The sequence below is a fragment of the Urtica dioica genome, chromosome 3 (genome assembly GCF_054948205.1).
Source record: "Urtica dioica subsp. dioica isolate 48M chromosome 3, U.dioica_male_clone48M_v1_H2, whole genome shotgun sequence".
In the NCBI taxonomy this organism is placed as follows: Eukaryota; Viridiplantae; Streptophyta; class Magnoliopsida; order Rosales; family Urticaceae; genus Urtica; species Urtica dioica.
In genome coordinates, this window is record NC_142758.1 from 46,730,030 (window position 1) to 46,756,013 (window position 25,984).

A 25,984-nucleotide genomic window follows, 5' to 3' on the forward strand; every position below is an offset into this window, starting at 1 on the left:
ATACCCTTCGCCTTGTAGTTTAATGAAAATATAAAATTTACAAAATCATTTGTCCAGCCAAATTTTGCAATTTAATTTTTGTAAAATTATATGCAAATCCAATACATTATAAGGAAAAAAAAAGATAATTCATAATAATGTAAGAGATAAAAAAAGTGATAATTTTGTAGAAGGAACATCATAGAGTATGATTTCTGCCTAACCTCAAACCAACTATGTAGAAGGTTGTGAATAGAAAACACCAAATACGCAACATCTCATCCATGAGCTTCTTTCAAGACTACACACAGACACTTGATATGTCGGTAGTTATCACATTATGTATGTTACCCTTAAAATGGGATCGAGTTCATAACTCAAATTGGCACCAACCAAATATTGTTTAAAAAAGTAGTTGTACTATTTAAAAATGTATGTTTTGACACATCGAACAAAGGTAGTTCTAAGGTAAGAACGATGAAACGTAAATTCAAATTAGCTCACAAATGCTGTAAGCAAATAGATGACCAAGCTCTTTCTATCCGACACAATAACCAAATCCTCTCTCGAACACAAAAAGTCATCTTTAGAATTTCAAAAGGCCATGACAAAGATTGATCAAATATTTAGCGGAGGTTAAGGTTTAATAGGCGAAATATGTAGTATGCTTCTGTTTTTTCGTTAGTAGGAAATAGACTATTCTCAGCCTTCTCAGCCACAATTCTGTTTTTTCCCGAAAGGATTTCACTGTTTTTCCATTGAAATAGAGAGAACAATATAAACATACATTTACTTTTATTTCCAAACACGGAAACACATACGACGCCCATCAACGGTATTTTGTAAAAACCACACACAAACCACCAAAAGCAATACAACAGTACTACATGGATAGAGGTACCAGAAAGTAAAAAAAAAAAAGAAAGAAAGTGTAACTTCTGATTGGCTAAGTGTTGGAATCTTGATCCAGAGGTAGTCCATAGCGTATCGGAATAAGTTTAAGAGGGGATTTCTTGAATACTGCAAGACGGGCTTTCTCTTCCATGTCCATATCGCTCTCTTTCATCCCATCAGGTAATTTCCAGTCGAAGCAACACAAGAGATTTGCCAACGCAAGCTCAACCGTAGCCATTCCCATCTGAATCCCGGGACAGATTCTACGGCCGGAGCCAAACGGCAAGAGTTCAAAGTGCTTTCCTTTGTAGTCGATGGAGCTATCTGCAAACCTCTCTGGAAAGAATTCTTCAGGATTCTCCCAATAATTTGTGTCTTGACCAATCGCCCAAACATTGATTTGGATCAGTGTTTTCGGGAGAACATCATAGTCGCCGAGCTTGAAGTGCGACATTGTCTCCCTAGTAAGCGAGCCAGGAGGGTGTAGCCTTAGAGCCTCTTTCAACACCATCTTGAGATATTGAAGTTGGTGAATATTGCTTTCACTAACAACGGCTAGTTCTCCTTTGGAAGTCGCATAGCTTCTTGCTTCAATTTGTGCTTTCTTCATCACTCTTGGATTCCGAGCGAGCTCTGCCATTGCCCAAGTTAAGAAAACGGCGCCGGTGTCTACTCCAGCCAATAATATATCCTAATTCATAAAATACACATGATTAAACAAATTGAATTGGTCGAATAAATCATTACATGCTTTTTTAAAATGCATAGTTTTTTTTTGGTCAAGAATCTCACATCATATAGATAAAGTAACATATTATAAGCGAGTGCTCAGGCTAAATAGCCACTTAATACAAAATATTTTTGGCAAAATAGCAATGTTGTTCTAAAATTATCAAAATATTCAAAATTTTATTAAAACTCGAAGTACTATGTGTAATGTATTTACGGTAGTAAATTTTTTTATATACTCAGTGTAAATTAATTGGATATTTTGCTAAAAAAAAAATACAAAACCTATCTAATTTTATTTGAATTTTAAACCCTGGTTAATTTTCTCAATCAATTAAATTAAAAATTTTATATTGTCTAATCTTCTTTGTAAAACTATAACGTATTAGGTTGGGAATCCAGTTATCTCTTAATTTTTAGATAAATCCACACATGATACTAAACCATGGGAGATGGATTTACCATTTCTAGAGTGCATGAGAACGAGATGGAAGCTCCTAAATTTTACAATTCCCACCCCTTTTTGCTCTTATAACATCTTTTTGGAAAATTGAATTTTTTTTTTTTTTGGCATGAATTGACATATTTCACTCATGTTATTAGTCGTCAGTTTCTCAATCCCTTACTCTTATATGCTACCAATTTTGGAGGAGAAAAAAAAAATTAAAAGAACACACACAAAATCTTTTCTTAAATCATAAGAGAATAGTTTTGAGGCCTACCATTAGGATTGCTTTTACGTTTTCTCTAGTGAACAACGCTTGACCAGACTCAGATCTCTCTCTCTCCATCTTCAGCAGCAAATCCACCAGATCTTCTTCCTCCTCCACAACCGTCCGATTGAGATGTTCGCCGATCACGCGCTCGAAAAAACCGTCCAACTTGCGGAAACTTTTCTCAAGCCTCACGTGAAATCCCATGAGCCTGTCGATAATCCACCCCGCTGAACCGAGAATATCAGAGGCCGCGAAGCTTCCAGCGGAAGAAAGTGCGAGATGAACGGTTTCTCGAAAACCGTCCTTCTCTTGGCCGCTCTGGCCGAAGCAATTCCCAAAGGCGATCCTGAAAGTTATGCTCGCAGTCAAACCCATCATCTTTTCTCCGATATCAACAAGACTCGAAGACAGCGATGATTCGCGCAACGAGTCCATCAGAGACCAAACCTCGTCCTCTCTCACTGACCGAAAAGATCTTACGGTTTTCGAGGTGAAGAGATTGAGCACGCAGAATTTTCGGACTCCTCTCCAGTGTTCCCCGTAAGGCGACAAAGCCATGTCTAGACCGTTGTAAGAGAGTTTTCTTCCCGCGGTTAGGGAAGGTCTGTTACAACATTCGGCGTCGTTTGTCTTTAAGACTTCCATGGCTGCCTCGGCTGAAGAAATTACGATTAGAGGCACTTTTCCGAGCCGGAGGAGCATGACCGGTCCGTACTTTCTCGAAAGTCGCAAGAAAGAGCGGTGAGGCAGTGTGCCGAGTTGATGGAAATTGCCTATGATTGGGATCCTCGGCGGACCCGGAGGATCTCTCATCGGCGGCTTTATCACATCTTTTTTTGTTAGGAATTTTGTTTGTATGATGAAGATAAGGAGAGTTATAAGCAAGGGAAGAAGAAGAATTATTGCCCACATTGTAGCAAAAAATAATTTCGCTGTAGTGCAATCGAAATATCTTGATCGGAGAATGTTGTTATGCCTTCTTTTATTATCATTATAAAACTATGCCTAATTTTAATATATAAAAAAAAGATGTCCAAATCGTCGATGTCTCGAACTTATCTTGCCAGATTTTATTTAGCAGTTAATGGATGGAGCAATGGGTGACATTATGGTGGAGCTGGATGGGTCGACCATTTTCAATTATTGAATCTGAATTTTTTTGTTTTTAAAAGGCGTTCACCAAACAATATTTATAGCATACGTAAAAGTTTTACGAAAATATGAAAAAGAATAAAAACAAAATCAATTTTTAATACGAAAATTCATTTTATAACTGGTTATTATATGATGTAAGTGAAGATATGTGGTAAAAAAAAAAAATCTAGGTAAATTAAGTGAAGATATCCTAGGGAAGCATTTTATAACTGGTTATTATATACATAATGTATTTTCTTTATATATGTTTAAAATTGAAAAATATATATATGTATTACATACAATGTATATATATATATATATTACATGTATATATTTTGTCACATTTTTTCCGTTCGGTTTTCCGTCGGCACGTCGGTTTTCTATCGAAAACGGCATTTTCTACAATTTTTCCGTTTGATTTTCTATCGGCATAACGATTTTCCGTAAATCATGAGGCTCGAAACGGCAACGAAAATGACATTTCTTACCTTGGTTTTGATTGTAAATACAAAAGTCGCATATGGAAGAAATAAGTGAATTTTGCTGTGCTTGTATTTTGAGAAGTTGGGTATAAGCATTTGAGCTCCCAACGGTAACCCAGATTTGTAGAAGGTCTGGGACTAGGCAAAGCCCAAGTCCACCACACGTGCACGGGCAATGTCTCCGCCTGTCCGAGTGGGCGTGCTGGGCTTAGACCTACCCAGTGCGAAAAAAAATTCCTTCCATATTTTATTTTATTTTAAATAAAATATTGGTATATATTAATTTGCGAAACTTACTACTATTTATTATTGGTATATATTTTTTAAATAAAATGTTTTTATGTTCATAACAACAAATTTGGCATTGATGAAAATTAATCTACCATCATGATTCATCGATTTTGTCCAAAACCGTTCAAAATCCGTGTCTATAAAAGCAAGGTTAAGCTTTTCATTCTTGATACACCGATTTTTAGAATTCATTTACTCTCCTCTCCTCCTGCATAAATTGTTGTTTTTCCTTTGTAGCCTCCGGTTGTAGTTTCTTGTTTGTCAACGTAGAACAGTTGGGGTAGTGTTCTTCTCTCTCGTCTTTGTATCTAGGGAAGCATTTGTTTATCATTTCTCGTTGACAGAAATATTGTTTTAAGTAGATCGTTGAACAAGCCTCGGCGACTTTCTTTCGACGTCCTTCTCTATGTTTGTTGTATCCGGTAAAGATTTTGTGTTTGCTAATTTAAATTTTTAAACTTTGCAAATTCTCAATTATTCCCGTAATATTTTTAGCAATATTTCTAACACTAAAGACTCAAATATTGAGTCTAAATATAGTAGTGATTGTTGTTTGTCGTCGCTAAAATCTCTGTTCGTGGTAGTGTTTTAATTTCAGACTAAGATCATTAAAACCCGAAGTTCATTGACTTTGGACGCTTATGAATTTCCAAAGTTAATTTTATTAATTTACTATAGAGTGAATTTTTAATTTTTAGAAGTAATATTTTTAGTGATTAACTGTATCTCAGGATATAATTATTTTTCGACTTACAAAGTTATGGGAAAGTTTGCTTAAAAAAAAAAAGTTATATTAAAGTTCAATAAATTAAAGGAAACTACGCTGTGATTCACAACCATGCGAACGAGTCAGCACCGACAACAAGTAGTTGGAATTTGGAAACACGAAGATTGGATGACGGCCCAATGGCCCACTTATCAATTATATAAGAACCTGGCTAGGATTAAAAAACACGAGTTAGTGAGTAGGTTAGGAATAAAGAAAGGGAAATTGTTCTAAATAGGAGTAAAAAAAAGTGTTTTGACTTTTTTGGACTTTTTTTTCAAAAGGTCACAAATAGGACTTATGAATTTAAAATGAATTATGTAATTACAATTTTACCCTTACTTTTACTTTTTAATTACAATTCTTTATATTTTATTTAATATATTTTTTTTTCCTTTTACTCTGATTATCTCACTTCCTCTCTCTCTCCACCATTTTCTCCTCTTCTTCTTCTTCGATCTTTTTCTGGCGAAGCATCCGGAAAAGACTTGACCCGCGTTTGCCTCCCTGTCTTCTTCAACGAGCCCATCTCCTCCCTCTAGAAATGCTGCGAGACATGGAATACTCTTATCTTCTCGATCGCGCTTATCACTCTGGAAAAGCGGTACACGCTCTAAAACACGGCTTTCTAATATTAATGAGAAGAATGTCTTTTGAACGGGAGAGACACTGGTTTATGGGTTTTTTTTTCTTCAGGGGAACATCTTGGAGAGAGCGCTGAACGTCGCTGCGTTTGCGGTGTCGGCTTATGCTTCGTCGGAAGGTTGGCACTGCAAGCCATTTAACCCTCTGTTGGGGGAAACGTACGAAGCCAATTTCCCCGACAAGGGAATCCGTTTCTTCTCCGAGAAGGTGCGTTCCATTCTCAACCGCATCGTCTATGTTACTTTCCGTTTTCCGTCGAATGCTTTTTTAAATGATACGGCGGGTTTCGGAAACAGGTGAGTCACCACCCGACTCTGATCGCCTGCCACTGCGAAGGCCGGGGATGGAAGTTCTGGGCCGAAAGCAACATCCATACCAAGTTCTAGGGGCGATCGATTCAGCTCGACCCCGTTGGAGATCTGTCCCTCAAATTCGACGACGGGGAAGTTTTCCGGTGGAACAAGGTCTGGTTGTGTGGGTAGTATACAGCTATACTGTGTTGCTTCATATTTTTATAATGTGTTATATCATGCCATTGATTGATCTCTCTTGCGGGTTTTTTTTGTTTTTTTTTTTTTATCGAAAGAACTAGCTAAACCCAGATAGTTCTGTATAACTGTTTGATTACCATAGGTTTTGACAAAAATAAATATCATTAGCCTACATGTATTTTGACTTACCATGTATTTTTTCAATTATTTCATCATGATCTTCTAAGTAAGTAGAGTTTGACTTACCGTGTATTTTTTCAATTCTTTTATTTTTATATTTATAACAATCATTGGTCCCTTAAGACGTATTTAATGAATTAAAAGAGAGATTTCTCATTAAATTTCATCAAAGTATCCAATTTCGTGATTGAAATGTCATGAAAACGTGCTGTTTCGTAACTTGAAGAGTTTGTTTCGTGATAGATACGTCACGAAATCTCAATTTTTCGTGACAGGATATTCATGAAATCTCCATTTTTTGTGACAGGAAAGTCACAAAATCCCCATTTTTCGTGACAGGAAAGTCACGCAATCCTCATTTTTCGTGACAGATAAGTAACGAAATCCCCATTTTTTGTGACATAGAAGTCACGAAATTCTAATTTTTCGTGGCATAAAGGTAACGAATTCCCATTTTTCGTGACAAATGATAACTCAGATGACAAATGTATGTCAACGACACTTCACAATACAAGACACATTAGTATCCCATTTCGTGACTGGTATGTCACGAAAACGTACTGTTTCGTGACTTAAAGAGCTTTGTTTCGTGACAGATAAGTCACGAAATCCTTATTTTTCGTGACAAATAAGTCACGAAATCCCAATATTTTGTGACGTAGAAGTCACGAAATTCCTATTTTTCGTGACATAGAAGTCACGAATTTCCTTTTTTTGTGACAAAGATGTCACGAATTCTCACTCAATTACGTGAAACATGCTCTCTTTTGCTCTTTTGATCTCGCTTTGTCCTCATAAACTTGCTTCTAGGCTGTTAAATGAGTTGATTTGGAAGACTAACAACGCTAATACATGTGTTATCAATAAATCCTCACATTAAGGAGAAGTTGGAGGGGAAAACGACATGCCAGACAACATGACAGTAAATCTCATTTACCTATGTTCAATTGTTTTAGACTACTTGACACTTTGTCCCATTAATTTGAAATGATGAAATGGGACAAATAAATGTATGTCAACGACACTTCACAATACAAGACACATTAGTTCCTCAATATCTTCTAGGTAAGTAGAGCTTGACTAACTATGTATTTTTTCAAATTTTTTATTTTTATATTTATAACAAATATTGGTCACCTAAGACGTATTTAATAAAATAAAAGAGAGATTTGTCATTAAATTCCATCAAAGTATCCCATTTCATGACTGGTATGTCACGAAAACGTACTGTTTCGTGACTTAAAGAGCTTTGTTTCGTGACAGATAAGTCACGAAATCCTTATTTTTCGTGACAAATAAGTCATGAAATCCCAATATTTTGTGACGTAGAAGTCACGAAATTCCATCAAAGTGTCCCATTTCGTGACTGATATGTCACGAAAACGTATTGTTGCGAGAGGTGTAGCAATGATCGTGCGTTGTAAAAAATGTTACAGGTTTATTTTGGAGGAGTTTTTAACTTCTTGATAACAAATACATGGTCTTGGAATTTGCAAAAATAAAAAAGTTTTGAGTCTTGATTGACCAACTTGATACGCTTCAAAGATGGAAATTTCCCAATATTAGTTTAATAATTTACGTGAAATACCCAAGAAAATTCTCATGAAATTTTTTTTTTTTTCATTTACAGATTAGTTAGGATTTTAAGATTTGTGACTCATTAACCATTCGTTAGCCAAATAAGAAACCCCCTAACTTAAATTCTCATTTCAGAAGCAATGAATTCTCATTTTTCGTGACAGATAAGTCACAAAATCTTCATTTTTCGTGACTGAAATGTCACGAAAACGTACTGTTTCGTGACAGTAAAGTCACGAAATCCCCATTTTTCGTGACAAATAATTCAGGAAATCCTCATTTTTCATGACAAATAAGTCAAAAAATCCCAATTTTTCGTGACATATAAGTCACGAAATTCCAATTTTTCGTGACAAAGACGTCACGAATTCCCGGAATTTCCTCACAAAGAAGTCACGAAGTCCGAGCCAATTACATGAAACATGCTCTCTTTCGCTCCGTTGATCTCGTTTGGTCCTCATAAACTTGTTTCTAGACTGTAAAATGAGTTAATTTGGAGGACTAACAACGCTAATACATGAGTTATCAATAAATTCTCACATTAAGGATAAGTTAGACTATTTGAAATTGTTTTCCTATGTTCAATTTTTTTATTTTTTTTATTTATAACAACTATCGGTCCCCGAAGACGTATTTAATGAAATAAAATAGAGATTTCTCATTAAATTCCATCAAAGTATCCAATAAGTCACGAAATCCTAATTTTTCATGACTTAGAAAACACGAAATTCAAATTTTTTGTGACATAGAAGTCACGAAATACCATTTTTTGTGACAAAGAGGTCACGAATTCCCGGAATTTCACGACAAAGACGTCACAAATTCCCGGAATTTCGTGACAAATAAGTCACGAAGTCCGTGCCAATTACGTAAAACATGCTCTTTTTCGCTCCTTTGATCTCGTTTGGTCCTCATAAACTTGCTTCTAGAATGTTAAATGAGTAGATTTGGGAGAACTAGCAACCTTAATACATGAGTTATCAATAAATTTTCCACATTAAGGAGAAGTTAGATGGGAAAACGACATGTCGGACGACATGACATTAAATCTCATTCACCTATGTTCATTTTTTTTTAGACTACTTGACACTTTGTCCCATTAATATGAAATGATGAAATGAGACAAATAACTGTATGTCAACAACACTTCACAATACAAGACACATTAGTTTCTCAATATCTTCTAGGTAAGTAGAGCTTGACTAACTATGTATTTTTTCAATTTTTTTATTTTTTATATTTATAACAAATATTGGTCACCTAAGATGTATTTAATAAAATAAAAGAGAGAGATTTGTCATTAAATTCCATTAAAGCATCCCATTTCGTGACTGGTATGTCACGAAAACGTACTGTTTCGTGACTTAAAGAGCTTTGTGACATAAATCCTTATTTGTCATTAAATTCCATTAAAGTATCCCATTTCGTGACTGGTAAGTCACGAAATCCTTATTTTTCGTGACAAATAAGTCAAGAAATCCCAATATTTTGTGACATAAAAGTCACGAAATTCCTATTTTTCGTGACAAATACGTCACGAATTCTGAGTCAATTACATGAAACATGCTCTCTTTTGCTCCTTTGATCTCGTTTGGTCCTCATAAACGTGCTTCTAGACTGTTAAATGAGTTGATTTGGAGGACTAACAACGTTAATACATGTATTATCAATAAATCCCCACATTAAGTAGAAGTTGGAAGGGAAAACGACATGCCAGACGACATGACAGTAAATCTCATTCACCTATGTTCATTTGTTTTAGACTACTTGACACTTTGTCTCATTAATTTGAAATGATGAAATGGGACAAATAAATGTATGTCAACGACACTTCACAATACAAGACATATTCTTTCCTCAAGATCTTCTAGGCAAGTAAAGCTTGACTTACCATATATTTTTTAATTTTTTTTTATATTTATAACAAATATTGGTCACCTAAGACGTATTTAATAAAATAAAAGAGAGATTTATCATTAAATTCCATCAAAGTATCCCATTTCGTGACTGGTATGTCACAAAAACGTACTGTTTCATGACTTAAAGAGCTTTGTTTCGTAACAGATAAGTCACGAAATCCTTATTTTTTGTGAAAAATAAGTCACGAAATCCCAATATTTTGTGACATAGAAGTCACGAATTTCCTTTTTTTCATGACAAAGACGTCACGAATACCCGGTCAATTACGTCAAACATGCTCTCTTTTGCTCCTTTGATCTCGTTTGGTCCTCATAAACTTGCTTCTAGACTGTTAAACGAGTTGATTTGGAGGACTAACAACGCTAATACATGTATTATCATTAAATCCCCAATGTTTTGTGACAGGAAAGCCACGAAATCTCCATTTTTCGTGACAGAAAAGTCACGAAATAAGTCACAAAATCCCAATATTTTGTGACATAGAAGTCACGAAATTCCTATTTTTCGTGACATAGAAGTCACGAATTTCCTTTTTTTCGTGTCAAAGACGTCACGAATACCCAGTCAATTAGTGAAACATGCTGTCTTTTGCTCATTTGATCTCGTTTGATCCTCATAAACTTGCTTCTAGACTGTTAAATGAGTTGATTTGGAGGACTAACAACGCTAATACATGTATTATCAATAAATCCCCAATGTTTTCGACAGGAAAGCCACGAAATCTCCATTTTTCGTGACAGAAAAGTCACGAATCCATTTTTTTCGTTACATGAAAGTCACGAAATCTCATTGTTTCGTGTTATTATTTCATATAAATACAAAAAATGTGTCTGTTTTGTTAATTATTTATTTATGCACTTTATTATTTTCATGGAAATTAAATCGAACTAATTTCATAAAAAAAAATGTGTCTGTTTTATTAATTATTTATGTGTGTACTTTGTTATTTTCATGGAAATTAAATCAAACTAATTTCATAAAAATATAAAAAAAAAATGTGTCTATTTTATCAATTATTTATGTCTGTACTTTATTATTTTCATAGAAATTAAATCAAACTAATTTCATAAAAATAAAAAAAAAGTGTTTATGTGTGTACTTTATTATTTTCATGGAACACTAATTTCATTAAAAAAATGTGTCTATTTTATTGATTATTTGTATGTACTTTATTATTTTCATGGAAAACTAATTTCATAAAAATAAAAAATGTGTGTATTTTATTAATTATTTATGTGTGTACTTTATTAATTTTAGCTTGTAGGTAGTTTTTTTTTTTTTTAAAAAGTTTCTCTCTTTTGTGATGATGTGTTTTGATTGTTCAGAATATAATGTAGAAGGACAAAGAATAGAGAGAGAGAGAATGTGGTAGGTGAGAGTGGGGTCCATGAGATATTGACATTTGCAAAAAGTAAATAAATAAGAGTGTAATGGTAATTACATAAATGGAAAAAGTGTCAAATGTCCTATTTGTGACATTTAAAAAAAAAAGTCCAAAAAAGTCATTTGCATTTTTTTTTACTCCTAGTTTTGGAAAACTCCCATAAAGAAAATAATTTTAAACTTATTTTAAAATAAATTTTAATTCAAAACGGTGTTAACTAAATTTGGATTAACTAAAAAATATATGATTTTATTTATTTATGTTATATAAATGAATTAGAATAAGATGATACCTAAAATTTATTGTAAATCTAACACTAAAATTAATACTGTTTCACTAAATTTAGTGTAGCATTCATCATTTCATCATTTGACATAAAAATTAGATCAAATATAGCTTTGTGTTGTTTATTGGAGTATCTCAACTCTATTTACTGAGTAAATCCGAATATCTAGATGGAAGAATATATAATATATTTTTTTATAATTTGTCAATAATATTTTCAATACTTTGGTATATATATATATATTTTCAATAATTTTAAACTACACAAAAAACAACACAAAATTAATAAAAATACTTTGGTATATATATATATATATATTTTCAATAATATTAAAAAGAAAGTAAAAAAAAACTACAGCAGCAAAAAAAAAAAAGAGAAAAAAAAAACGACAGGAAAAAAATGACATCAGAAACGAAAACCGAAAAAAAAACGAAAAAACGACGATGAAACGAAAAAACAGCCTTCGTCGGCCGGACACCCTCCGGCAGCGACTTTTTCGCCGGAAATCGGTGAAAATCGTCGACATTTAGAACCATGCTCAAAACCACACATCTAATTTTTTTGTATTTTCAACACACTATGAACATCAATATATTTCTCATTCAGCTTTGCTTCGATTTTCACTAATAAATATTCGTTCTTATACACCTCACTATGAGGATTACAAAAATGTTAACATTCAGATTCGATAAGTGGACCATACTTATATATTTTTCACAAATCAGCCGACTAATGAAAATAAATAATCTTCATTATATTCTAACAATCCCCATATTAATGAAATTGGGTGATGAAAAAAGACACGACACGACTTGATGTGGTAATAAAATCAATAACCAATATATGTATAGGATATGTATGCAGAACCTTCTAGCCTTTTCTCGGAAAGATATGTCATCTTTACTAACTACTTAGTAGACATGATGTTCTTTAACTATTAGTCGTTTTGTATAAAAGATAAACATATCTACCACAATTATCTTTTTGGTATACGTTCGGCTCTCATGGTTTTGCTCATTACAATCGCTTGATTCAACAAGAGTTTCTAATAAATTAAGCTCAATAAATTGTCTTTCGAAGCGCCCTACTTTTTTTTTTCTCACATATGTAATTATTTACCAAATATTTTCCCCACACATTAGTCATTTGGATTCTCAAAGATCGATTTCACATAATCCGTAAAAGCTCAACAGTCCTCGTACGGGTGTAACCGTTTTGAGATCTTTACCGCATAGTGACCTCATTTTGCCGTCGACAGTTAGGTTTTCCATTTGAACTAAGATCTCGGGATTTCCAATCAACATGGTTTGGTTTCCTTTGCCTTGACTTTATTTGTGCATGGGCTTCAACCGCATTCCTTTAGATGCCTTATCTACTTGGTCACTATTTAACACTTTGGTTAGCGGATCCGCAAATATTATATTTGGACCTAACATAGTAAATCAAAATAACTCTGAATGGGAGAAGTTTTCTGACGTTATTATTAGTCGATGTATATGTCTAGACTTACGATTGTGCTCTACCAATAGCCGAGTGGTTATCGCAATATAAACATATTACAACACATATTTTATCCAGGTTGAAATATTCTCCACAAAGCTATTCCTTAGTCATTCGGTTTCTTGTCTACATTTATCAAATGCAACACACATATTCCATTTTGGATCTACTTATCACGGTTTGTTTGGAGGATATCCATGATAAAGCTTCATCTCCCATAGAGAATACATATCCACTAGTGGCTTTCGACTCATGTATATTAGATATCGTATACGCATCAATAAATCATTTATGACTTTGGGATATCTCGTATAGTGTAGATCTTAATCATGAGAGAATCGTAGATAACCCAGTACTCTCATGATTGCTTTCCATTGTCCAGATCCTGGATTAATAGTCCCTTAAGCCCATCTACTGATAGTGGAGGCTAAGTCAGGTTTTGTACAATTCATCAAGTACATGAGACCGTGTAACACTCTCGTATATTAAATTTTGAGAGATTCATTCTCCTTTATTCTTTGACAAGTGTTGACTAATGTCTATAGAACTTCTAGAGATTCCAGAATCGTCTTTTCTAAACTTGTCTAGAATTTGGTGATAAAATGGTAAATGGTAACTTCAAGTGTTGACAAGTGTTGTTCTTGTCATGTTGCTTAGTTCAAATCCATGCTTAATGCCTTGTATGAAATTAGCTACCTTATGCATGTTTTATGTTCAATTCTAATGCTTGAGAAAGATTAGGTTGTTGTGCTTTTGTTTTGGATTACTAAAATACATTCCTAGGCTAGAGATAGCTAGGCTGTTTTAGACTCGTGTGTGTACTCTTGATGTGAATGCTTGCCGTTCTTTTTAGGAGTTGAGATCAAGAGATAAAACTCTGGCATTGGGTTTAGCTTGTTAGATGCTCAAGAGAGATTTAGTGATACGATTAGCGTGAGTACGAGTAGTAATATATGAACAACAATAATCGTGCGTAATTTTCGTGAATCCGAACCGTAGATTGAACTCGTGAAATCATAGTCTTCCGTCTTCATAATCGTAAAACCGTTCTTTAGTTTTGTTATTTATTTTATTTACTTGTTAGATAATTTGTGACAAACCTTCTAAAATTATTTTTGGGTTCTCATTCAAACTTTTGAATCTTGAATCTTCAATTTAGCTAGTCCTCGTGGGATCGACTCGTTCTTATGATTTATTACTATTGCGACCACGTGCACTTGCGTGTGCGAGAAAATTCGCAACAGCCATGACAAAGATTGATCAAATATTTAGCGGAGGTTAAGGTTTAATAGGCGAAATATGTAGTATGCTTCTGTTTTTTCATTAGTAGGAAATAGACTATTCTTGTTGTCAATGGTGCCCACAAGAAGAGTTGTAATCCTTATATTGTACATTTGATGTAATAAAGTCTCATGAAGACTCTTGCTTGTAATTGCTTATTCATTAATAAAAAGTTGAAACGTTCATTCATTCTTCCGTGTCTGTTTGAAGCTTTATGATAAAACATTAGTCTTTAGTCCATAAACAAACTAAACAACTTACGAAGAGACAAATGTAGATTTGCATGAACAAACTCTTCGTAGTTTGCTTGAAATGATATATTCGCAATCTAAGGGTCAAAGGACTATTGACCTCAGTATGATTGTTAGAAGAATCTATGATGTCTGGTTATGAGGCATTGAGAGTTGGAGACTCTATAGTTCTTCTAGGTATCTTCCGAAGGTACTGAATTGACCAGTGCACTTCTAGAGACAAGATAAGAACAAACCATTTAACCTCTTATGTCTCGAAGTCACTACGTATGAATTGCATCGTGCTTACCTTAATTCTGAAATGAGACATGTCATTTCACGCCTTAGTATTCTCATTTGAAAAAGTCAGAATTCGGACTCACTATGTGATTACAAACAAGGCCTATTGGTGAAGTACTAAGTTGTGAGTATGTCATGAGTAACTTTGTGAAGTTCTCATAGATATGGAATTCATGTACAAGATTGCTGAAATGCAATATATATCACCTCATGCTTTGTTCCTTGGAGTGTGAATAAATGAACTGGCCAGTGTCCAAATTGAGTCTTGACTCTTTTGGATGAAACAATGTGACTTGTTAGCTCCTCGTCAATACATTGTTTCTAACTTATTCACAAGCGACAAAGGAGTTGAGGAAATAACAGCTAAAAGGGTAAAATGGTAATTTTGTAAATCCCGACTAGCTGATGATATTCATGAAGGGTAAACACTGATAATATTCCGTGGATCCACTCATTACAATTAGGTTGAATTCTTGAGTAGAAAATAAATTCATTTGAACCGAGAGATTTTCAATGTCAACTCTTTAGTGGAGTCAGTTGACATTAAACTAAACTTGGAAAAGGTTTGTGAACTTTTGAGTCCAAGTATTTTAGCTCAAGCTTTGTTCATTTGGATCCATGAGGTCACCGTCACGAATCACATCGATTAGGAATAGTTAAACTGGAAGCTAAGTCAAAACAAGAACGAAAATAGTCAAAAGGGTATTTTTGTCTTTTGAGACATAGGATGAAATGAATGTCAATAAATTTTTTGACAAGGTCATTTAATGACATGTTTCACTCGGCCAATATTAGTCTTATTGGGCCTTGTGGATTAATTTCATTTCATAAGAATTTTATTGAAATTTTTTAATGGGCCTTTCTCATGTTGTCATGAACAAATGAAGAAGCTTCTAGAAGAGAAATGGGCGTCCAAATACCCAAGAGAAAGAGAATATTTTGTGCATAAATGTATCAAGATACTTGCCAAAAGAAAAAGATGAAACAAATTTCCTCTATGAGGAAACAAAGGGAATCGGCCAAGGCAACCAAGAAGGGAAACAAAAGAGGAAACTAATCACTTGGGGATTTGAATGAGATGGGCGCATATTTGGATGGGAATGGGTAATAAAATATTGTTCATAAAGGCTTGGAAAATAAGCGGAAACTACTTCTTTCCAAGGCCAACCATACTCCTATAAATACCCCACCTCATTCCTCTCATTTCATTCGTTCCACACAAGTTAGAGATTGAGAGACTCTCTCTCTAGACATTGTGGCCGCCCCTCTCCTCTCTCTCTCTAGTCAATTTCGTTTTATTGTTTTGGCACCTAGGTCCTCATTTGACCTAGAGTTTAGCTCTGCGACTTCAAGACTCGTTCTTAAGTCGTAGTGTTTAAAAGTGTCCACTCACTGGTTCCTTTTATTTCGAGTGATTTAATTAGTGATAGAAACTATCGTGGTTGCTCGAGTTGCCGAGGAAAGAAAGAGAGACGTGCTGCGAGGGAGACGAACGTTTTCAACCTTCCGAAGGCCCATCAACGTTCAAGCTTCTAAAGAGGTTAGTAAATTTATTATGCTCATATTAGTTTTATTTACATGTGCTTGCTCTTTGTCTAGGTTAGTAAAAACTGTTTTACTTGAAAAAGAAAATTTTTAAATTCCGCCGCTTAACGAAGCGTTAAACTTTTTCTTAAACCCTAGATCAATTCCAACAATTCTCAGCCTTCTCAGCCACAATTCTGTTTTTTCCCGAAAGGATTTCACTGTTTTTCCATTGAAATAGAGAGAACAATATAAACATACATTTATTTTTATTTCCAAACACGGAAACACATACGACGCCCATCAACAGTATTTTGTAAAAACCACACACAAACCACCAAAAGCAATACATCATAGAGGTACCAGAAAGTAAAAAAAAGAAAGAAATTGTAACTTCTGATTGGCTAAGTGTTGGAATCTTGATCCAGAGGTAGTCCATAGCGTATCGGAATAAGTTTAAGAGGGGATTTCTTGAATACTGCAAGACGGGCTTTCTCTTCCATGTCCATATCGCTCTCTTTCATCCCATCAGGTAATTTCCAGTCGAAGCAACACAAGAGATTTGCCAACGCAAGCTCAACCGTAGCCATTCCCATCTGAATCCCGGGACAGATTCTACGGCCGGAGCCAAACGGCAAGAGTTCAAAGTGCTTTCCTTTGTAGTCGATGGAGCTATCTGCAAACCTCTCTGGAAAGAATTCTTCAGGATTCTCCCAATAATTTGTGTCTTGACCAATCGCCCAAACATTGATTTGGATCAATGTTTTCAGGAGAACATCATAGTCGCCGAGCTTGAAGTGCGACATTGTCTCCCTAGTAAGCGAGCCAGGAGGGTGTAGCCTTAGAGCCTCTTTCAACACCATCTTGAGATATTGAAGTTGGTGAATATTGCTTTCACTAACAACGGCTAGTTCTCCTTTGGAAGTCGCATAGCTTCTTGCTTCAATTTGTGCTTTCTTCATCACTCTCGGATTCCGAGCGAGCTCTGCCATTGCCCAAGTTAAGAAAACGGCGCCGGTGTCTACTCCAGCCAATAATATATCCTAATTCATAAAATACACATGATTAAATAAATTGAATTGGTCGAATAAATCATTACATGCTTTTTTAAAATGCATAGTTTTTTTGGCCAAGATTAATCTCACATCATACGGATAAAAACATATTATAAGCGAGTGCTCAGAATAAATAGCCAATTAATGCAAAATAATTATGCAAAATAGCAATGTTGTTCTAAAATTAGCAAGATACATTCAAAATTTTATTAAAACTTGAAGTACTATGTGTAATTTATTTACGGTAGTAAATTTTTTATATGCCCGGTGTAAATTAATTGGATATTTTGCTAAAAAAAATACAAAAACCTAGCAAATTTTATTTAAATTCAAAACCCCGGTTATTTTTCTAATCAATTAAATTAAAAATGTTATTTTGTCTAATCTTCTTCATATAAGGTATTAGGTTGGGAATCCAGTTATTTCTTAATTTTTAGATAAATCCTCACATGATACTAAACCATGGGAGATGGATTTACCATTTTTAGAGTGCTTGAGAACGAGATGGAAGCTCCTAAATTTTACAATTCCCACCCCTTTTTGCTCTTATAACATCTTTTTGGAAAATTGATTTTTTTTTTTTTTTTTTTGGCATCAATTGACATATTTCACTCATGTTATTAGTCGTCAGTTTCTCAATCCCTTACTCTTATATGCTACCAATTTTGGAGGAGAAAAAAAATGAAAAGAGCACAGAAAAAATCTTTTCTTAAATCATAAGAGAATAGTTTTGAGGCCTACCATTAGGATTGCTTTTACGTTTTCTCTAGTGAACAACGCTTGACCAGACTCAGATCTCTCTCTCTCCATCTTCAGCAGCAAATCCACCAGATCTTCTTCCTCCTCCACAACCGTCCGATTGAGATGCTCGCCGATCACGCGCTCGAAGAAACCGTCCAACTTGCGGAAACTTTTCTCAAGCCTCGCGTGAAATCCCGTGAGCCTGTCGATAATCCACCCCGCTGAACCGAGAATATCAGAGGCCGAGAAGCTTCCGGCGGCAGAAAGTGCGAGATGAACGGTCTCTCGAAACCCGTCCTTGTCTTGGCCGCTTTGGCCGAAGCACTTCCCAAAGGCGATCCTGAAAGTTATACTCGCAGTCAAACCAATCATCTTTTCTCCGATATCAACAAGACTCGAAGACAGCGATGATTCGCGCAACGAGTCCATCAGAGACCAAACCTCATCCTCTCTCACTGACCGAAAAGATCTTACGGTTTTCGAGGTGAAGAGATTGAGCACGCAGAATTTTCGGACTCCTCTCCAGTGTTCCCCGTAAGGCGACAAAGCCATGTCTAGACCGTTGTAAGAGAGTTTTCTTCCCGCGGTTAGGGAAGGTCTGTTACAACATTCGGCGTCGTTTGTCTTTAAGACTTCCATGGCTGCCTCGGCTGAAGAAATTACGATTAGAGGCACTTTTCCGAGCCGGAGGAGCATGACCGGTCCGTACTTTCTCGAAAGTCGCAAGAAAGAGCGGTGAGGCAGTGAGCCGAGTTGATGGAAATTGCCTATGATCGGGATCCTCGGCGGACCCGGAGGCTCTCTCATCGGCTTTATCACATCTTTGTTTGTTAGGACTTTTGTTTGTATGATGAATATAAGAAGAGTTATAAGCAAGGGAAGAAGAAGAAGAAAAAGAAGAATTGCCCACATTGTAGTAGCAAAAAAGCTTTAATCGAAATATCTTGATCTATCTACGTTGATAAGCCTAATTCTTATACATAAAATAAAAGCTGTTCAAGTCACCAGTGACCGGAGTTTTCTTGACCTTTTCTTCTCAGCTTTTATTTGGACACTTAATGATGTGAAGTACAGTCTGACTATTTTTGCCGTAGTCTCAACTGTTTTGTTGCCGTATTAGAGAGTGTTTGGATTATAGATTCCAGATATCCCTGCGCATACTATTGCGAGTTTATTCTATTTAAAACATCATAACTCAAGTTTTGGACCATCGTTTTTTTATAAACTTACATATGCATACAAAACTCTCGACGAAGAAATTAACAAATTACAGACATTATTTAACAAATTACACACCAGAGATGAAGAAAAATTCAAAATAGAAAAGATTTTGCCATTTAGTCAACCTTTTGTAAGTCTACAAGATGCCGACCCACGACTCCGAAATGAATATTTACCTAAAATTTTCAAAATATTAGCTAATTAGCAAATAGTCTAATTTTGGTGACTTAGTTAGCTAATTATTTGAAAATTAAAATGATGAAAACGTACACCCAAAAATATAGTTTACCAAAAAATATTAGGGAAATTACCACAACTACCACCAAATCAATAACTTTTTCCAATTTCCTACCAAAACCATAATTTGGCCAAAAATGTCACTAACTCAAATGTACAACTACCCTTTTACCCTCCACTTAACCATAATAATTGACTCCACTTAACCATAATAATTGACATCAGATGTCAACAATAGACGTCAATTGTTGACATTGTTGACATCTATATTCATATCATTTGTTGACGTATAGATGTCAACAATTGACATCAACAGTTGACATCAATGTCAACAATTAGTTCAACAACAACAATAACCATAACAAAACCGAGATAGCCCAATGCAAACCGAGATAACCCAAAACTAGTTAACCAAAACTAAACCGAAATTAAATCAAGTCTATCCCCAAATCAATCAAGGTCCCATCAATCAACAACAAATCAACCGAAAACCCCCAAACTAACCTGAATATTGGCGGACTTGGGGGGTTGCTCTTCTTCCTCGGCGTCAGACGTGACATGCATGGGCTTCCCCTTCCCACGCCGAGGTTTCTTCGTCGAACTCTTCACCGGTTTGGGTGAAGTTGTTGTTTTTCTTTTCCGGGACGGTTTGGGTGAAGACGGCGACTCCTCCGGCGCCTTCGTCTTTGTCCGGGGACTCCGTCTAACAACTTCATTTTGTTTTTTCCGGGGTTGTTTGGGTGATTGAAAGTCGTTGTCGTCGTCCATTTCCAGGACGGTTTAGGGTTAGGATTTGGGGGTTGGGTGAGAGAGCGAGATCGCGACAAAGGGAGAACGCGAGAATGAGAGAGAGCGCGAGGATGGTTAGACGGGACAGAGGAGAAGTGAGAATGACGATGGTTAGATGAGAAATGAGGAGAAGTGGACGGTTTTAGGAAGAGAAGAGGTGAGTGACCGTTTGAGGAGAGACAGAATTTTGAGGAGAAAACGAGGGAGAGATATGAGCGGGAATGAGCGAAAATGAGGAGTGAGATGGGATATGAGGGAGATTTGGTGTGGATTGTAAAAAAAAATTAAGTGGAGGGTAAAAGGGTAGTTGTACATTTGAGTTAGTGGCATTTTTAGCCAAATTATGGTTTTGGTGGGAAATTGGAAAAAGTTAGTGATTTAGTAGTAGTTGTTGCAATTTCCCAAAATATTATGCATGAAGATTTAGACCGAAATTAATTTTGTTACTCTTTCGAATCTGGAAACTTTTAATTAAAAAAAGAGTGGCAATTAGGTCAATAGTCCAATAATCTACCATATTTTTAAAAAATAGTCAAATCTTTATTTTATTAATAAAATAGTCCACCAAGCTGAAGTTAATTAATTAGCTGTTTAAGTTAAAAAAAATTATTTTAAAAAATAGCCCACTTGGCTTAAGTAAATTAAATTAACTGATTTAGTTATTTAATTTACTTCAGTTCGATGACCTATTTTCTCAATAAAATGACACGTTGGCTAAAATCTTAAAAGAAGCTTGAGAATTGGCTAAATGCAACAAATTCTTCTAAAAAAGAAATGAAGTTACGCAAATGTAATGTATAAATGCATAGTTAATATGGGGAAAAAGAATTAAAAAAATAGTAAATTGTTCACAAATTAATTAAAATAGAGGTTGAAAGCTTTGGAAGAAAATAAAGAAAATAAATGACCAAGAATGACAAGGTAAACCCTTTTTGAATTGATAAAGAGTAATTATTTTGTATATATTTTTGCTTACATTTATGAGTTATTACATAGTGATAATAATCGAAAGTAACCATTTTTCGCAAGTTTTTTAATATTAACTGCTGAATTTTCTAATTTTCATAAATAACCGTTTTCAATAACAGTTAACCAAATTTCAATAGTTGCTGACCAGATTTCAATAATAGTTAATCAGATTTCAATAACAGTTAATCATATTTCAATAACTATTGACCAGATTTCAATAACAGTTAACCAAATTTCAATAGTTCCTGACCTTATTTCAATAATTGTTGACTAAATTTATGAAACACCAGGGTATTTTTATCCGAAAAAAGAGAACGGTTACTGGTGAAATGTTTTGAAAATATTACGTATGTTTTAAGTTAGTTATAAAATTTTCCGTATTACATGCATCTAACCATTTATGAAAACACATCCTTAGGATGACTGTAAGCGATATATATCAAAGCCACATACAAACCAAGCATTAATTTTGGGAAAATTTCATAACTAATCTAAAACATGCGTCACTTTTCATATTTTTCTCATATTTTAAAAACATTTCACGATTAACTATTTTTTCCGGATAAAAATACCCTGATGTTTCAGAAATTTAGTAAACAATTATTGAAATCTGATCACCAATTATTGAAATTTGGTCAACAATTATTGATATTTGATTAACTATTATTGAAATTTGGTTAATTGTTATTGAAATATGGTCAATAGTTATTGAAATATGATCAACAACTATTGAAATCTGATTAACTATTATTGAAATCAGGCTAACAACTATTGAAATCTGCTTAATTATTATTGAAATTTGGTTAGCTATTATTGAAAAACGGTTATTTATGAAAATCAGAAGGTTCAGCGGCCAATATTGAAAAACGTTACAAAAAACGGTTACTTTCGACTATTTTCACATTAATTATTCGCATTTCCTGCGCGGGATCCGCGCAAGTTATCTCTTTTCGCAGGCCCACGGTACAAGTTTAGACTTATTTCACAAATGTCTTAATTTTTCACAAAATTTCTCAAATACCGAACAAACTCCTCAAATACCGCAATTTTTTAATAAAATTTCTCAAATACTGCAAATATTTTATTAAATTCCGCAGATACTGCAACTTATTTCTCAAATTTCGCAGCATATTTTATTTATATTAAATTATCAGCTGGAAATATGTAAATGATACCATGCCCATTTTCTTTTTATAACAATTTTCACGGGCAAAATTCTAATAATATGAGTTACGGCAGTTTATAGAAAATGAAGTCACAGGTCAGTCATCAGCAAATGACGCATGACTCCTTCATTATAATGTTACTCGGGAGTCGGGACTTTACTATCTAACAGATTTGTGGTATTTGGCCAATCCATTAAATTGTAAACCTCAATCTATTTTTGATAGAAAAATTACATTAATATTTTTACAAGTAATATTTGTTAGTGGCGATTTATAATCTTTTAAAAATAGTCTTTTTTTTCAAATTATAAACACATTTATTTGAGATTGGTTTCTTTATGTATGAAACTGTAAACAGTAAAAAAAATGTTAAATAGAATCCAGATAATATATATATATATATATATTTTAACAGATACATAAACATTACCAAAAAACCAAAAATATGTCCAGTTTCGGCACTGTTCAACTTTTTCATCGAATATATTTTTTTATTTTTTTTTCCTTTTAAAGTAGTTTCGATTTTTTAATTTATTTATTTTTTATGTTTAATCGTAAGTACAACATTATTTAAATCGGAAAATTTTCGGTCCATTGTGGGTCAGAATTCCCGTGTGGTTAGAACAAAATTTTAGTTCGGTTTAGTAAACATCAAGAAAATTATTATTTACAACTTGTAAAACACTTTTTGCGATGAAAACTCTAGACACGTGACTTGCAATTATTTTTAAAATAACACTATTTCATGCAATTTTCACGTTTTAAGAGCTAAGTTCATGAGATGAGTAGCCGCCAACAAATAACTTCTCTCTATGAAGCGAAAAGAGTTTCCAATGGAGTTTGTGGTCTTGAGTGTTTATTAAAATTTAATTTACAACGACTCTCATCTCATGCGGTAAGATATAACTTTTAAAGTCAAATTAAACTATGGTATTTCTTAACTAGTCTATTGCAAGCTAAGCAGTTTTGGATCCTTGCAATTGCCTACGAACGAGCGAAGAGTAAATTCCGTCTCTTCTCAAAAGGTCATCGTGACTTCCACTCTCTACAATCTGACCGTCCGATACAACCGCAACATTATCGGCAGTTTTCACAGTCGAGAGCCTGTGCGCGATCACAAGCACTGTTCTTCCTCTCATCAGAGAATCCATGGCGTCCTAAAAACACAGGCTATTAGATTTAGAATTAAGAGTGCTTTTGATTAAGTTCGTCAGAAGTTTATTTACCTGAACAAGGAATTCACTTTCAGCATCGAGAGCGCTTGTGGCTTCGTCAAGAAGCTAAACTTTCGGGTTCATCAACAGCGCTCTTGCAATCGCTATTCTTTGCTTTTGTCCCCCCGAAAGCCTCAAACCCCGTTCCCCAACGACAGTTTGATATTTCTCTGGAAAGTTGTCGATGAATTCGTGTGCGTTAGCCATTTTCTGCGACATCAATCATCGGACTTAGTATCTTAAACAGACAAGAAAAAAAGCTAAGAATAAAAAAAAGGTGACTAAAACTCACAGCCACAGTTTGTATGTCGGACAAGCTAACTTTTGCATTGCAGCCATGCGCAATGTCCTCCAGCCAGGTTCGACCCCCAGGCGAGCTCAACCTCCAGACGAGCTCGACCCCCCAGGCGAGCTCAAACTCCAGACGAGCTCGACCATATGGTGGGTACAAGAGAGAGTGTAATAAATACATGTGTAATAACTACTTCTAGGAAAAAGAGAATAATAAATAGAATATTCTAATAAATATACACAGAGAACAAGACATAGGAAATAACATGAGAAATAAATGCGACAATTTCCCATGTGGAATGAGTTCCAAGGAGAGGACTTCCGAGGCAAGCTTGTCAGCGGAAGGGCGAGCTGACGAGCTCGACTAGGAAGGGCGAGCTGACGAGCTCGATTTTCAACAAGGGCGAGCTGGCTAGCTCGACGCGGACGGGCGAGCTGACGAGCTCGACTAGGAAGGGCGAGCTGACGAGCTCGACTAGGGAAGGCGAGCTGACGAGCTCGATTTCAACACAACTTTCTCCAGAAATCTTCAAAATCTAGGGTTCCTATCTTCAGCTTTGAATCGAGAGAGTTTTCGAGAGATTTTGATTGTTCTAGTATTCTGAGTTATTTCCTCTTCTAAGACACGATCCTCTATTTATAGAACATAGAGGGATTCGTTTATACATACTGACTTGTGACACCTGATGAACCCAACGTCGCAGCTCGCTTAGCTCGCAGATCGTACAGCTCGCTTAGCTCGCAGCTCGTACAACTCGCTCAACTTAGCTCACTCCTTAGCTCGCAGCTCGTGCAGCTCGCTCAACTTAGCTCGCTTCGCTGAGTCTCACTTGCTCAAGAGGATCTGACGGTCAGCATTCAAACTGTCTTAAAGAATATGATCAACACCGTACAGGAATAAAAACACAACCAAAATACGAAATATGCGTCTGTGACATTTAACGAATTCATAGAATATGTTCGACACACATAAAAAGAATGACAATAAAACAAACTGGCCGTTCGGTAAAGGAGGAAGGTTTCTCCGATTTCGGGGAGCATAGAGTTTATGAGCCAGGACATCACCATGCTGTTTTCGGCCTTCCAACTCTTGAACGTCGGATCTTCGATCACAGGAGATGTGGCCACGCCTGTGAGGTAGTTGTTGTCGGCCCGTCGACGACCGACAGGCGTAAAGATGTCAATAGGCGTCGCGACCCGGAGAACCACGTGAATCAATATGGGATGGCACTACTACAAATGATGGATTATACAACCCACTTTCTACAACGCTTAACATAAGCGTTGTAGAAACTAGGGATTCTACAACGCTTAACATAAGCGTTGTAGAAACTTAGTGTTTCTACAACGCTTATGACTAAGCGTTGTAGAATCCAGGTGTTTCTACAATGCTTTTGGATAAGCGTTGTAGAATCTGGGTGATTCTACAACGCTTTTGTAAAGCGTTGTAGAAGAACTTAAATTTCAGATTTCCCACAACGTTAACACTATCCGTTGTAGAACCGTCGCCGCGGCACCATGTGATTTTTGCCGCGGCGAAAACTTTCTACAACGCAAGTTCAAAGCGTTGTAGAAGGATGGACCTCGCCGCGGCACGATTTAAACCTCGCCGCAGCGAAGCATTCTACAACGCTTTTTAAAAGCGTTGTAGAATAAAGTCGCCGCGGCGATGGTCATCTCTCGCCGCGGCGAGACTATGTCGCCGCGGCTGGAGAAATACTCCGCCGCGGCGAGAAGGATACCGTGGCCTAGCAGTTTTTTATGAAACTTCCTCGCCGCGGCGATGAAGGACTCCCGCCGCGGCGAGAAGATCCTACAACGGTTAGAATATCCGTTGTAGGATCCTCTCGCCGCGGCGAGGTTTTTAGGTTTTCACTATATAAACCCATTTTCAGTTTTTTTTCTCATTCTCCTCAAAATACAAACGCGAGACAAACTATTTCGGCCGAGTCTGTCTTCATTTTCTCTTCCAAATTCCCTCGCCATGT

At 35.5% G+C, this 25,984-nt stretch overlaps 2 protein-coding genes and 1 pseudogene across 4 annotated transcripts; all 3 read right to left on the reverse strand.

The window, feature by feature from the left end:
* Nucleotides 1–722: 722 nt before the first annotated feature.
* LOC149403200 (cytochrome P450 71B10-like) lies at nucleotides 723–3,230 on the reverse strand. Its single transcript, XM_089609478.1, has 2 exons — nucleotides 2,325–3,230; nucleotides 723–1,564 (listed from the first exon to the last, which is right to left on the reverse strand). Exons 1-2 carry the CDS (start codon nucleotides 3,228–3,230, stop codon nucleotides 926–928), a joined length of 1,545 nt encoding a protein of 514 aa, XP_089465604.1. The 3' UTR covers nucleotides 723–925.
* Nucleotides 3,231–16,600: 13,370 nt separating this feature from the next.
* Nucleotides 16,601–19,034, reverse strand: LOC149403201 (cytochrome P450 71B10-like). 2 transcript variants are annotated; one of them, XM_089609460.1, is made up of 3 exons: nucleotides 18,570–19,034; nucleotides 18,110–18,449; nucleotides 16,601–17,356 (listed from the first exon to the last, which is right to left on the reverse strand). In XM_089609460.1, the coding sequence occupies exons 1-3, from the start codon at nucleotides 19,019–19,021 to the stop codon at nucleotides 16,718–16,720; spliced, it is 1,431 nt and encodes a 476-aa protein (XP_089465586.1). In that variant the 5' UTR covers nucleotides 19,022–19,034; the 3' UTR covers nucleotides 16,601–16,717. The 2 variants fall into 2 exon arrangements, with proteins under 2 accessions (XP_089465586.1, XP_089465585.1); XM_089609459.1 differs by having other exon boundaries at nucleotides 18,110–19,034.
* A 3,949-nt stretch (nucleotides 19,035–22,983) lies between these two features.
* Nucleotides 22,984–24,934, reverse strand: LOC149403202 (ABC transporter B family member 25-like; annotated as a pseudogene). Its single transcript, XR_016296009.1, has 4 exons — nucleotides 24,890–24,934; nucleotides 23,998–24,123; nucleotides 23,718–23,915; nucleotides 22,984–23,648 (listed from the first exon to the last, which is right to left on the reverse strand). The product of XR_016296009.1 is annotated as an ABC transporter B family member 25-like (transcript).
* Between the last annotated feature and the right edge of the window lie 1,050 nt (nucleotides 24,935–25,984).

Bases quoted from the DNA above. Each gene is read 5' to 3' on its own strand.
- LOC149403200 (XM_089609478.1), bottom strand. From the start codon at position 3,230: ATGTGGGCAATAATTCTTCTTCTTCCCTTGCTTATAACTCTCCTTATC. The intron at 1,565-2,324 runs GTAGGCCTCAAA...TTTATGAATTAG, and splicing joins ACGTAAAAGCAATCCTAATG to GATATATTATTGGCTGGAGT.
- LOC149403201 (XM_089609459.1), bottom strand. From the start codon at position 19,021: ATGTGGGCAATTCTTCTTTTTCTTCTTCTTCTTCCCTTGCTTATAACT. The intron at 17,357-18,109 runs GTAGGCCTCAAA...TTTATGAATTAG, and splicing joins ACGTAAAAGCAATCCTAATG to GATATATTATTGGCTGGAGT.